The sequence below is a fragment of the Macaca thibetana genome, chromosome 1, assembly GCF_024542745.1.
Source record: "Macaca thibetana thibetana isolate TM-01 chromosome 1, ASM2454274v1, whole genome shotgun sequence".
Lineage (NCBI taxonomy): Eukaryota > Metazoa > Chordata > Mammalia > Primates > Cercopithecidae > Macaca > Macaca thibetana.
Genome location: NC_065578.1, coordinates 180,941,448 through 180,955,989, shown reverse-complemented (window position 1 = coordinate 180,955,989; position 14,542 = coordinate 180,941,448). Strand labels below are relative to the sequence as shown.

Below are 14,542 nucleotides of genomic sequence, written 5' to 3'. Positions count from 1 at the left end.
TCTCGCGGGTTCAAGCAATTCTGCCTCAGCCTCCCAAGTCGTTGGGATTACAGGCCCCTGCCACCACGCCCGGCTAACTTTGTATTTTTAGTAGAGATGGGGTTTTGCCATGTTGGTCAGGCTGGTCTCGAACTCTTGACTTCAGGTAATCCACCCACCTTGGCCTCCCAAAGTGCTGGGATTACAGGAGTGAGCCACGACATCCGGCCCAGTCTCAGGTATTTCTTTATAGCATTCGAGAACTGACTAATACAATTATTATTCTAATAATGAAACTCAGCAACTCATTTAGTAAATTCAACAGTTACTTGAGATAAAATTCCTCATTAGCAGAAATCTTCCTTTGCTTAAGCCCCTACTTATATTAACAGATTTTTGCAGGTGGTGCCCAGGATTAAGAACATAGTTCAAGCCAGGTACAGTGGCTCACGCCTGTAATACCAGCACTTTTGCAGGCTTGAGCACCTGAGGCCAGGAGCTCAAGACCAGCCTGGTCAACATGGTGAAACTCCATCTCTGCTAAAAATACAAAAATTAGCCAGGTGTGGTGGTGTATGCCTGTAATCCTAGCTACTCGGAAGGCTGAGGCACGAGAATCACTTGAACCTGGGAGGCAGAGGTTTCAGTGAGCCAAGATTACACCACTGCACTCCAGCCTGGGTGACAGAACAAGATTCCATCTCAAAAAAAAAAAAAAAAAAAACACAGTTCAACAATTATTTAGCCCACTCTCAGAGACAAATCCTATATGCTAGACTCCAGTAATATAGAGATAAAAGTAGCTCATTGTCCAGCAGTGGGAACAGTCACAGAAATACTAAAATTGTTGATTAGCACTCACTTTGGCAGCACATATACTAAAATAGGAACTATACAGAGAAGATCAGCATGGCCCCTTTACCAGGATGGCACACCAATTCATTAAGAGATCTTTCTTTTTCTTTTTTTTTTTAAAGAGATGGTCTCGCTCTGTTGTTCAGGCTGGAGTGCAGTGTCACAATCATAGTTCACTGTAAAATCAGCATTCCATATTTTTTTAAAGATTTTTTTTTTAATTGTTGATCATCAAAGAAAGATGGATCACTCATAACTAGTGCTGGGACAATGGAGGACCCAACAACATACTGCACACAAGCAGAAATACTGGCAGATTAGACCTAAATATGGCCAGGCACAGTGGCTCACGCCTGTAATTCCAGCACTTTGGGTGGCCGAGGTGGTGGATCACCTGAGGTCAGGAATTCGAAACCAGCCTGGCCAACATGGTGAAACCCCACCTTCACTAAAAATACAAAAAAATTAGCTGAGTGTGGTGGTGGGTGCCTGTAATCCCAGCTACCCAGGAGGGAATCACTTGAACCTGGGAGGCAGAGGTTGCAATGAGCCAAGATCATGCCACTGCACTCCAGCCTGGGCGACAGAGTAAGACTCTGTCTCAAAAAAAAAAAAAAAAAAAAAAAAAAAGACAAATACAAAAAGTAAAACAAAACAAAAATCATAATGAAATAAGAGAACACGTCTATATTCACAGAGCAGGGAAGAATTTTTTTGGTTTTTTGTTTTTTTTTTTTGAGATAGAGTCTCACTCTGTCACCCAGGCTGCAGTGCAGTGGCGTGATCTTGGCTCACTATCGCTTCTGCCTCCCAGATGCAATCGATTCTCATGCCTCAGCCTCCCGAGTAGCTGGGATTACAGGCGTGTGCCACCAGGCCCAGCTAATTTTTTTGTGTTTTTAGTAGAGACAGGGTTTCACTATGTTGGCCAGGCTGGTCTTTAACTCTTGGCCTCAAGTGATCTGCCTACCTCAGCCTCCCAAAGTGCTGGGATTACAGGGCATGAGCCACCATGCCCAGCCAAATTTCTTAAATAAGACACAAAAGTACTAACTATGAAGGAAAACATTTGCTTGAGGCCACGAGTTCAAGACCAACCTGGGCAATGTAGGAAGACCCCGTATCTACAAAACACACAAAAATCAGCTGGGTGTGGTGATGCGTACCTATGGTCCCAGATACTCAGGAGGCTGAGGTGGAAGGATTGTTTGAACCCGGGAGGTGGAGGCTGGAGTGAGCTGACATCGTGCCCCTGGATTCCAGGCTGGGCAACAGAGCCAGAGCCTGTCTCAAAACAAATCAACAGATAATAAAGGAGAACACTGATAAAATGTGTTTATCAAAGATCCCGTAAAGAAAGTGAAATGGCTCCTTCCCGGCCTCGTGGAGCCGGAGGCGCCATCGTGGGAGTCGACATCCACCACAGCAAGGACAGAAAGGCTGGGCGCAGGGAGCCCAAGCGCTGGACATCTACCTAGGGCTGTTGGTCAAGCTGTCCACCTTCAGCCAGGTTATACTGAAGAGGCTTTTTGTGAATCGCACCAACCGGCCACTTCTGATCCTGATCGGAAGATGAAGCTTCCAGGCCCGGAAAACAAAACGGCTATGGTTTCAGGCCCACAGCTGCGGTTGTGCGGGTTCAGGAGGTACCCAGAGTAAAGGTTCGCACTGCGTGTGAGCGGCCAGGGCCCAGCTGCATCCCCAAGGCTGGGGCAAGATCCGCACCTTTGAGCAGCTGGCCTGAATTCCCCCAAGGGCTGTGGCACCATCCTGCTTTCTGGTCCTCGAAAGGGCCCATAGCGACACTGGCATTTACCCTGGCAACCCCGCACAGCCACACCAAACCCTGTGTGTTCCAAGGGCCGAAATTTTCAGTGTGCCAGGGCCCCATGGGCCAGCCGAGCTAGAAAAACGAACCCTGATCCTACTCTCTTATTAAAAACATTTTGGGTGCTGTATTAGTCCGTTTTCACCCTGCTAATAAAGACATACCCAGGACTGGGCAATTTACTAAAGAAAGAGGCTTATTGGACTTACAACTGTAAGTCCACATGGCTGGGGAAGCCTCACAATCATGATGGAAGGTGGAAGGCATATCTCACACGGCGGTAGACAAGAGAAAAACTCTTCTGCACCGAAACTCCCCATCTTAAAACCATCAGATCTCGTGAGATTTATTCACTATCACGAGAACAGCACGGGAAAGACCCGCCCCCATGATTCAATTATCTCCCACCTGGTCGCTCCCTCAACACGTGGGAATTCAAGATGAGAGTTGGGTGAGGACACAGTCAAACCATATCAGACGCTGAATGAAACGAAACGAAACGAAATGAAACGAAACGAAACGAAACGGGAGGGGGGGAGGGGAGGGGAGAAGGCTAGACACACACTGGGAGAAGATGCTTGCCACACACATAACCAGTGAAGTAGTAGAATCTAGAACACACAAAGGACTCAGAACAAAAAAAAAAAGGGAAAAAAAAAAAAAGACACAAGGGATGGGACTGAAGGGTTTACAGAAGGCCCTAGATGAAGAAGTTCCCACTAGAGAGTCATCAGCCATGGAACAGAGCAACACTGTGGCCTACAAAGGGACTAAATTTAGCAACTTGGTCTCATTCATTGTGAATACAGATAAGATACAGGATGACCAGGAAATTTGAATACCAAACAAATAATTTTTTTTTTTAGTTTTAAGTATGTCCCATGTAATATTTTGGACATAGGCTAAAAATATTTAAAACACACAAACTAAAAAATTATTTGTTGTCTGTCTGAAATTTGACTGTACTGGGCACCCTGTATTTTTATTTGCTAAGCCCAGCAACCCTAATTATGAACTTCTTGTTATTTTCAAAGAAAATGTCTTTTGGCTTGTAAGTCAAAACCAATTATACAGCACATAAAAAGAACCATTTTATAATAGTAAGACTTTCTTGCAAATGGCAGGGCATAAAAATACCAGAAAAGTTAGAGATACAGGAGCTTGGAATGGTGGTGTGCACCTATAGTTCCAGCTACAGGGGAGGCTGAGACAGGAGGACCACTTGAACCCAGGAGTTCAAGACCAGCCAGGGCAATATAAAGAGACTCCCATCTCAAAAAAAACGGTTGAGGTGCAAAATCAGTCAAACTTTAGTTTGAACCCCAGCTCTGCCACTTGCTAAGTCCAGAGTAACTTACTCACCTTTTTCTGTGTTGCTCTCTTTATAAATGAAGTGCTTACGTTCATGGAGCTGTTGTAGTAAATGAGGTAAGATGTGTTGTAAGTGCTTGGCATGGTGCCAGGCACAACATGTTGTGCTCCTGATAATATTAATCACTCTTATCCTTGCACTGGGGCTTCTTAAAACTAAACACTAGAATAAGATAGATAGCATTTTGGTGACCAAGAATGCATCCTCATTTCTGGAATCTTTGAGACAAAGTCAGAGGCAGAGGCTCCCCGCCTCTGTCCCCTCCCATCCCTCACTGCTCCAGATTCCCTTATTGCTCAAGAGCTAGAAGGCATAAAAGGGACAAGATAACCTCCAAGATCCTCCCAACCCTAGGATTTGATGGTCCTGGTTTTCTGAGTAACATTAGGTTCTCGATGGCGGTTGCTCTTAGTGGCTGTGACTGAGGGAGATGTCAAATTACATTCTACAGTGTGAGTTCAGTTATGGGAATTCACTCTGAGGCTGTAAAACATGTATTTATATTTCTACTCTGGAAAATACAGTGTCCTATTCTTTCTAACTCTTATTCATAGCTCAAATTTTCACTGAGGATCCAGAGAAAACAACACACATAATTCGTTGCAGGCCTTGCCAAGATCTCAGAGACTCCAAGAGCAACACATTCTTTAACGTACAGAACTCTTTCTCTCTATCCTTTTCCTTTTCCTTTTTTTCTTCCTGCCCTATCACTCTAACCCTATATGCTACATGAAAGATTATTTTTGTTAATGTAGTCACAGGTCCAACTAATAGGCAATTACTGTCAACACACACTAATTTGAAGAATGTAAGGCCAGGTGTGGTGGCTCACACCTCTAATCCCAGCACTTTGGGAAGCCAAGGGGTGCAGATCACTTGAGCCCAGGAGTTTAAGACCAGCCTCGGCAGCATGGCTAAACCCCACTCTACAAAAAATTATCTGGGTATGGTGGCACACACCTGTAGTCCCCGCTACTTGGGAGGCTGAGGCACGAGAATCGCTTGAGCCTGGGAGGCAAAGGTTGCAGTGAGCTGAGAACACATCACTGCACTCCAGCCTGGGCAACAGAGTGAGACTCTGTCTCAAAAACAAAAACAAACAAAAAGAATATGATTGACAAATAATGATGATATTGCCAATCGGGGGGAAAAAAAGTTTACATAAAAAATTTTAAAAAAAACCTGTCACCAGAATAAGAAATAAAGTATCCAGAACAGACATTATCATACTCTGCATCAGTGGCTCTATAGCACCAAATGATCTGAAACTCCTTGAAGGAGGAACTAGATGGGTAGGTGTTGGTGCAACCACAGGCCCTGACTTACATGGTGGCCATCCTTTAGAAGACATTTTTTCACAGCATGGCAGAGAGACCCAGAATTTAAACTCAGTCGTCACTCAGGAGGAGTAAAGAAGTGACAGAATTGAGAGCTGGAGCTACACAGGGGCTTCCAGTGATGTCAGCATCAGGTGGGTTTTCACCAGGGGGGTTATGGCACTCCTTGCTCAGTTTCACTCTTTCTGCATTATAGAAGCCTCAGACATTTCTAAACTAATTCGGTTGAGTGCTCAGAAAAACATCAAGCCGGCTGGCCACGCACACGCCTGTAATCCCAGCACTTTGGGAGGCCAAGGTGGGTGGATCACCTGAGGTCAGCCTGGCCAACATGGTGAAACCCCATCTCTACTAAAAATACAAAAGAATTAGCCAGGCGTGGTGGCGCGTGCCTGTAATCCCAGCTACTCTGGAGGCAAGGGCAAGAGAATCGCTGGAACGCGGGAGACAGAAGTTACAGTCAGCCGAGATCGCGCATTTGCACTCCAGCCTGGGCAATAAGAGCAAAACTCCTTCTCAAAGTAAAAAGAAAAAAGAAAAGCATCAAGCCTGTTTTAGAATAGATAAGCAGCCTTTCTTTGCAGGCTGAAGTCATCTCATTCTTTCTCGGCCAGTCAGCCCACAAATGTAAGCAAGCTGGCCAGATCCTCAGCACACTAGAAGATACCCCAGCTTAACAGCACACCAGAAGATATGCCAGCTTAATGGTTCCAAATAGTGTCGTGTCAAGTCATGCTGAAGAGACCCCGTCAGAGCTCCAGCAGAACTCGTGAAATTATATAACAAATAATGCTCTCCCTTCCAGCCTGGAGTAGCAGAAAGAGGTGGCGCTGCGATTAAGAGTCCTGTGCAAGAGCTTAACTTTGGGCCTCTACCTTCTTATAAGAGGTGGGCAGGATAATCCCTGCGGTCCCTCATTGTTTGGACATTCTATGGCATGCACTGTGTCATGGAAAAGAAAGCCCTCTCTTCACTCCCAGATGCAGATTCTGATGGCTTACTCAAATACGGTAATATTTTGTTATGGTTTCCTTTTTCCTTGGGAGAAAAGAAGAGAGGAAAGAAAAGAAGGGCAGACAGAGAAAAGCCTTTAGAAATCAACAAAATTAACACCATAAAACACAAAGCCGTGCTTTTTAGAGTTGCTCAGCTGCTGGGACAGGAATAAAGCAGCTCCTCTGCAATGCAAGAGGCTGTATAAAAGGCATTCTAAGGCCAGGCGCGGTGGCTCACACCTGTAATCCCAGCATTTTGGGAGGCTGAGGTGGGCAGGTCACAAGGTCAGGACTTAAAGACCAGCCTGGGTAATATGATGAAACCTTGTGTCTACTAAAAATACAAAAATTAGCCGGGTGTGGTGGCACATGCCTGTAGTTCCAGCTACTCAGGAGACTGAGGCAGAAGAATCACTTGAACCCAGGAGGCGGAGGTTGCAGTGAGCCGAGATTGCACCGCAGCACTCCGGCCTGGGTAACAGAGCAAGACTCCATCTCAAAAAAAAAAAAAAAAAAAAAAAAAAAGGCATTCTGTCCCGTGGGCATGATTCTGATCTCACCTGGTTGTCAAATCCAACTTGTATATTCAAAGTGAAATGCAGGATGCCACCGACAACATGCCTGGAGGCTCAGAGGTCTCCAGTGAGCTAGAAAACAAAACATCACGTACTTTCCTGCCCCTGCCCCAGAGAGATTTCCTGCCCCAGAGAGATTCCTTCTCTGCCCCAGAGAGATTTCCTGGCTTCTCAGCCTCTGTTTCCTAATCTAAAACCACCTCTGGAGTGTCACTTGGATGGTTAATGAAAACATCTTCATTTACCCAAAATGAGTGTTTTGCTAAAAGAATATAAGATTCTGAAAACTGTTTAATTTTTTTTTTTTTTTTTTTTTTTTTGAGACAGAGTCTCACTCTATTGCCCAGGCTGGAGTGCAGTGGCAGGATCTCAGCTCACTGCAACCTCCACCTTCCTGGTTCAAGCAATTCTTTTGCCTCCACCTCCTTAGTAGTTGGACTTACAGATGTGCACCACCATGCCCAGCTGATTTTTGTATTTTTAGTAGAGATAGTGTTTCACCATGTTGTTCAGGCTGGTCTTGAACTCTTGACCTCAGGTGATCCACTCGCCTTGGCCTCCCAAAGTGGTGGGATTACCAGCGTGAGCCACTATTCCAGGCTGAAAAGTATTTAATTTAACAAAAGGTGGAACAATCCTTGCCAATGCAGGAATGTTTCAGTGTCCCCCTCTTCCCACCAACTGAGAGAAGAGAAAAGAAAGTTTCCCTGAGGGTTTAGGGAGGAGTTTCCTTCTTGTTTCCATCACTACAGCCAGACAAACTGTCTCCAAACTGCCTGTGATCACTACAGCAATGTTAATTATTACTGGAAAATGAAGAGAAAAATCATTTAGCCCTGGGATCTAGGTGACCGTGGGTGCAACATTCAAATCCACTTCAGTTCAAAAGGATTTCCAGGGGAAAATTCCACTCTGTGCTCCCCAAGCCATCTCTTTCCTGGCTGCCTATCACTCACCCCCAGAGCTTCCTCCTCCACTCATCCTAACTGCCCAATCAAAGAGCAGCCTCAGGTCCCCACCCAGGTACAGACAACATCCCATGTCACACACCTCAGGGCAGCTTCACATCTGGAAGGGACGAGAACTGGAACGGTCGTTCCGGATATTTTCTTTCCTGCCTACCTGGGGACTAAGGCTGTGTGTGTGTGTGTGTGTGTGTGTCTATCAGAGTGTTTTTCATGTTTACATGAAGTTTCCATCCAGAACAAAACAAAATTTATCCCATTAAAGAGAAAAGGTCCCCAAAGGCAGTGCTTCTCTAAATATGTGCCTCAGGATATGTTATGAGCAAAAATGCTCTTTGGTTTTATATCAAAAGACAGTTTAGGGCTCACGTCTGTAATCCCAACCCTTTGGAAGGCTAAGGTGGTGGATCACTTGAGTCCAGCAGTTCGAGACCAGCCTGCGCAGCATGGCAAGACCCTGTTTCTACAAAAAAATTAAAAAAATCTCAACTACTCAGAGGCTGAGGTGGAAGGATCACCTGAGCCTGGGGAGGCTGAAGCTGCAGTGAGCTGCGATCGTGCCACTGCACTCCAGCCTGGGTGACAGAGTGAGACCTTGTCTCAAAAAAGAAAGAAAAAAGAAAGAGAACGAGAGAGAGAAAGAGACAGGAAGGGAGGGAGGGAGGGAGGGAGGGAAGGAAGGAAGGAAGGAAGGAAGGAAGGAAGGAAGGAAGGAAGGAAGGAAGGAAGGAAGGAAGGAGCTTAACATTTTTCTTTTTGAGGGACTCACTCTGTTGCCCGAGCTGAGTGCTGTGGCACGATCATGGCTCACTGAAGCCTCGACTTCCTGGGCTCAAGCAATCTTCATGCCTCAGCCTCCCAAGTAGCTGGAAGGTGCTCACCACTATATCCAGCTAATTTTTTATTATTTGTAGAGACAGGGTCTCACTATGTTGCCCAGGATGGAACTTAACTATCTTAAACTAATTTCTGGACTGTGAGACTTTGCAGCTATGTACCTCTAAGTAATGGATATGGCTTTCAGTGTCACTGAATTTCATTGGACCGTGGAACGCTTTCATCTTGTTGTTAATTATGGAGCTAATATTCTTCAGAATATACTCTGGGAAAAGCTGTCTTTGGATGAAGATAATTTCTTCTTTTCCCATTTCCTAATCTCTGATTTAGTAATTACTCTTTTGGAATTGTGGAAGCAGGACTTGATTTAGAAACACAGGTCACCACAGCAACTTGAGATCTGTTGGATGTTCAGTTTGGGAGCCTAAGAATCATTTTCTAAGATTTTCTTATTCTGGTAGCTGAAGAAGAATAGACTGATTTGTCCACCACAACTTCCTCATCAGAAAAGTAGTCTTTGGACTGGATGTGGTGGCTCATACCTATAATCTCAACATATTAGGAGGCCCAGGCAGAAGGATTGCTTGAGGCCAGGAGTCCCAGACAAGTCTGGGCAACATAATGAGGTCTCATCTCTACAAAAAAAAAAAAAAAAAAAAAAAAAAAAGCGGAGGGGGGTCCAGTCAGCAGCCTCCCCTTTGAGCCCCCTCACTTCCCGACATTCCATCCCCGCTGCCTGCCTTCTCCCGCCACCTCTGCCTTCCGCAGCCCGTTTCCATCGAGGAAAAGGAATCATATCGTAAGTTCGCTATCCAGGACCTCCACTCTTTCAATTCCTTTGCTGATGCAAGTAAGGGTGATGACCTGCTTCCTGCTGGCACTGAGGATTATATCCATATAGGAATTCAACAGAGAAATGGCAGGAAGACCCTTACTACTGTCCAAGCGATTGCTGATGATTATGATAAAAAGAAACTAGTGAAGGCGTTTAAGAAGCTTGCCTGCAATGGTACTGTAATTGAGCATCCAGAATATGGAGAAGCAATTCAGCTACAGGATGACCAACGCAAGAACATATGCCAGCTCCTTGTAGAGCTTGGACTGGCTAAGGACAATCAGCTGAAGGTTCACAATCAGCTGAAGGTTTAAGTGCTTGTGGCTCACTGAAGCTTAAGTGAGGATTTCCTTGCACTGAGAAGAATTTCCCTTCTGTCCCTTGTCACAAGTTTAAAAACCTCCACAGCTGGTATAATGTAACCATTTGGGGTCTGCTTTTAACTGGGCCTAGTGTAACTCCTTCATGCAATAAACTGAAAAGAGCCAAAAAAAAAAAAAAAAGGTGAGGGGGAGCAGTCTTTTATCTCAGAAACCCAAGATCTCCAAGAGGAAAGAGACCTTAGCGTTGTCCTGGAGCCCGTTACTTTTTCCAAGTACCTTTGAGACAACTCATTTGAACTTCCTCCTCTTGGGCTCCTCTCTACAACTTACCAGTGGATATACTTTAATGGGATACAGATGCGGTTTTAATTTTATGCAGTGGCTCTCAAAGTGCAGTTCCCGGACAAGAAGCATCAGCAGCACCCGGAAACTTCTTAGAACTGCCCCTATTCCCAGATAATAAGAATCTGAAACTCTGGGAACAAAGATTGAGCAATCTTGTTTTAAAAAGCCTTCCAGGTGATTCTGTTGCATGTTAAAACTTGAGAGCCCCTGACCTTGAGAAATCCTTATTTACATTTTCATTTATTCATTCTGCAAATATTTGCTGAATACTGGGGCTAGAGTAGTGTTCAAGACAAACAAGGTCCTTAACCAAAGGAACTAAATAATAAACAATCAACAAACACCGAAATGAAATTGCTAAAGTTAGGGTGGTAGGCAAAATGAATGAGGGAGGACAATTTAAATAGAGAAGTCCATGAGATCTTCTCAGAGGAGGTGATATCTGAGCTGAGACCTGAAGAAGCAGAATGAGCCGGAGAAAAAGCATTCAGACAGGTAGGACAGCCATGTCAAAGCCTCTGAGATGAGAAAGGGTTGAGGGTATTAGAGGATGAGAGAGAGGCCAGAGAGTAGGAATAAATTAGTCTGGAAGATGCAGATTCCCACACACCCCATCCAATGAGCTGCTTATTCAGCAGGTTCAAGAATCTGCATTTTCACAAGCTCTTAAGAAATTCTGATACCCACTGAAGTTTGAAAGCCACTGTCCTGGCCATGCACAGTGGCTCCCGCCTATAATCCCAGCACTTTGGGAGGCCAAGGCGGGCAGATGGTCTGAGGTCAGAAATTCGAGACCAGCCTGGCCAACATGGTGAAAGCCCATCTTTACAGAAATACGAAAATTTTAGCTGGGTGTGGTGGCAGATGTCTGTAATCCCAGCTACTCAGGAGGCTGAGACATGAGAATCGTTTCAACCCAGGAGGCAGAAGTTACAGTGAGCGGAGATAGCTCCACTGCACTCCAGCCTGGGCAATAGAGCAAAACTCAGTCTCAAAAAAAAAAAAAAAAAAAAAAAAAGAAAAGAAAACCACTGTCCCCCTAAAGTCACACAGCTATAGAATGTCAGAGCCGAAGGGGCAGCACAACTAAGAGATATAAAACTGCAGATCAGGCTCCATGCTTAGCAAGTGGAAACCTGATATTGTGGCCTCTGTCCAGTGCCCTTGTCTCTAAGAAAAGGTGCCCAGATATCAGCACTGGGCCCAACCTTGCTGATTTCCTCAGCTGGTCAGTCAGTGAAGTTTGCTACTAGGATTTCCTGAGGGAGATTCACTGCATGCCCACTCCACACACGCCTCTGGACATTTGTCCAGGGAGAAAACAAGCGTGCTAAACATTGTGATCCCTAGATGACCCCTCTGACTCCCCAGAGAGATCTAGCTGTAGAGCAAAACAGCAAGCAAAGTGGACCGACCACAGCCAACATGGACCCAAATTTGAACAAGCTGGTGGAGTGGCCTCTGCCGGGACTGTGACATGGGGAGGAGGGTATCACTTCCTGAGTTCCTGCTCAGAGGAAGGGAGGATCCCTGTCTCTTGGCAGGTGCTCCATAAATGGCAGTTGGATGTTGAAAGAAGGATTAACAAAGGACTAAAGCAGTTGGGGATGCAGGACTGTGAGAGGTAAAGGGTTTCTCTGTATAGATTGGATCGTCAGGTCCTCAAAGAGAACAGAACACTTAGTCCACCCACCTTTCCACCACACGTGCCCAGCAAGAACCTTAGCGTTGGCCTCTTGTGTGATTTCATGGTCCCTAACACTGTTATCCAGGTGCTAGGCAGCTGTGCCAATTCCAGGCTCTAATCAAAGAATGAGGCAAAGCTGCAGAGAATGAAGGCACTTTTACTTAGATTAAGCTTGCTATCTGTGTTGCACTGTATAATTTTTCAAGCATTTTTGCTTCTATTAGCTCATAATTCTGCCTGGAAAGCTCTTCCCTGTTTGATGGGCTTGTGCTTTCTCAGCTTGCAGAAGGAGGCTTTTATTATTATTACTATTACTTTTTTTGAGATGGGGTCTCACTCTGTTGCCCAGGCTGGAGTGCAGTGATACAATCTCGGCTCACTGCCTCCCAGGTTCAAGCGATTATCCTGCCTCAACCTCCCGAGTAGCTGGGTTTACAGATGCCCACCACCACGTCAGGGTAATTTTTGTATTTTTAGTAGAGACGGGGTTCACCATGTCAGCCAGGCTGGTGTCAAACTCCTGACCTCAGGTGATCTGCCCGCCTCGGCATCCCAAAGTGCTGGAATTACAGGCGTGAGCCACTGTACCCAGCCTAAGGAGTCTTTTAAATAATTACCACCTCCTCCAAGTTAATCTGTTTCATCATTCTGCTTATCTCCCTCAGAGCATTCATCATAGTTGGTGGCTATCTTATTTAACCATTTCCTCATTGACTATCTCCCCACTCTGGAATGCAGGCTCCACGGGGGCAGGGATTACTGCCACCTTGTTTAGCACCATACCCCACCACTAGGAAGAGCTGGTTCCATTAATGAATGGAATAAGTAACAATTCAAAAGCAGATGACAGTCGAGTCCCTGAGGCACAGAGAGAAAGAGTGAGCTGCCTAACCCCTAATACCAGGTTAGTGGCAGAACCTGTGCTAGAATTTGGGGCCTTCTGGCTCCTAGTCCCATACTCAGGAGGATGCTAGCACCTGCCCCTGTCCTGGAAGGGAGAGGAGAAATGATCACATACTTGCAGGGGAGGGAAATGAGAGACAGCAAGAGACCAAAATCAGCCAGTCTGCCCTCTCTATAGACAATGTCCCCAATCCATGGATTTCCTACTCTGTGATGAGAACCTCAAGCCGAGGAGACAGAATTTGTATTCACATTGAGTTAAAACCTTTGAGCACATCCTCTTACACCAGCACCACTTACTGCCTGAGCCTTGCCGGAGCCTAGAAGTGAGGACTTGGGTCAGTGGGACTGTCTCAGTCTGCTCAGGCTGCTACAACAAAATATGGGATGGGCAGCTTGAACAACAGACATTTATTTCCCACAGTTCTGGAGGTGAGAAGTCCAAGATCAGGGGCCAGCATGGTCAGGTACCGGTGAGGGCTCTCTTCCTGACTTGCAGATGGCTGCCTTGTCACCATAAATCTTCCTCTTTGGCTGTGTCTCTTATCCTCGTAGAGGGCACTAATCCCATCATAGGGCCTCACCTTCATAACCTTATCTAAACCTAATCACTTCCCAAAGGTCCCACCATCCAGCACCATCACATTGAGGGTTGGGGCTTTAACATACAAATTTGGAGGGGGACACAAACATTCATTCAGTCCATAACAGGGACCAAGAAGGTGGCAGCCCCAGAGCAAAGGGTTGCTGAATGTGAACCTTCTGTGCTCTTTAGCCAAAGCTGAGAAGGGGAGGTAAAAGGAAATGAGCAAGGAAGATGGAGAATTCCACCCATGGGTTAGTTTGCAACAGCTCCGGGACGGTTCCCATGGGCTTGCTGGGCTCACCAGGCTCCACTGGGAAATGAAAGCCACTCAGCTGGACCCCATTAGCAGGCCTAGATTTCCATTCCAGTGTGCCGCTGACCTGGCTAGGGCTAGCATGCTGCCAGAGGCTGAGAAAGAGTGAGGAACCATCTCGACACTGAGTCACCCATCTCAGCGACCAGGAAGCTTACATAACAAGATGGATTCCACGTGTTTGTACATCAGGCTCAGGCTACAGGGGCAGGGAGGAAAGGGGCGAGTCTGGGGACCGCAGGAGGGGATAGGAGGTGGTTTTGAGGACCCTGATGCTGCATCTATCTGTGCCAGGAAGTCGCTGTGAACTCAGGAGACTGTGAGGGCACTTGATGTGGCAGAGCCCCTAGAGATTATAGATATAGATTAAAGAGAACAACATAGAGCATTAGCTTTAAATCAGTATTACACAATGCTCATGCACCCTGTCCTCAAGGCTTGGGAATGTTAAATAGCCAAGTAAAAAGAAACACGGAAGGCAAATGAGTAAGAGACTTAGTAAAAACCTGAACGCCGGGACTAAGATTTGTCTTCAGGGTATTGTTACTGCCACAGAGATAGCAATTGCAGTGACATTGGAATGATGTTTGTTGGGTAGGGAAACAACAGTCTGTGGGCTAGAAAAATGTGAGTGGGCAGCTGTTTGAACTTCACTGCAAAGCTCTTTTCAGACATGACCCTTTACAGATGAAAATGAGGAGATGGGCCATGTTAGGAGACTTTCCTGGGATTTGGTGGAAACGGGATATCCTTATTTTTAAGTCTTTTTCCACCCTAGCTTTTTTTGTCTGCAACCTCTGCCTCCTG

General features: G+C 45.8%; 1 protein-coding gene and 1 non-coding gene across 2 annotated transcripts; both read left to right on the top strand.

Moving 5' to 3' along the window:
* Positions 1-833: 833 nt before the first annotated feature.
* Positions 834-940, top strand: LOC126944645 (U6 spliceosomal RNA). Its single transcript, XR_007722145.1, has one exon. It is a non-coding gene; the product is annotated as a U6 spliceosomal RNA (small nuclear RNA).
* A 1,466-nt stretch (positions 941-2,406) lies between these two features.
* Positions 2,407-9,892, top strand: LOC126956463 (eukaryotic translation initiation factor 1-like). Its single transcript, XM_050793472.1, has 3 exons — positions 2,407-2,480; positions 7,904-7,964; positions 9,512-9,892. The coding sequence occupies exons 1-3, from the start codon at positions 2,407-2,409 to the stop codon at positions 9,890-9,892; spliced, it is 516 nt and encodes a 171-aa protein (XP_050649429.1).
* Positions 9,893-14,542: the final 4,650 nt, after the last annotated feature.

What these genes read in the sequence shown, in the direction of transcription:
- LOC126956463 (XM_050793472.1), top strand. Translation starts at nt 2,407, where the DNA reads ATGAAGCTTCCAGGCCCGGAAAACAAAACGGCTATGGTTTCAGGCCCA. An exon ending in CGGTTGTGCGGGTTCAGGAG is followed by an intron (nt 2,481 to 7,903) that starts GTACCCAGAGTA and finishes ACTCACCCCCAG; the next exon opens with AGCTTCCTCCTCCACTCATC. An exon ending in AGCCTCAGGTCCCCACCCAG is followed by an intron (nt 7,965 to 9,511) that starts GTACAGACAACA and finishes TGCCTTCCGCAG; the next exon opens with CCCGTTTCCATCGAGGAAAA.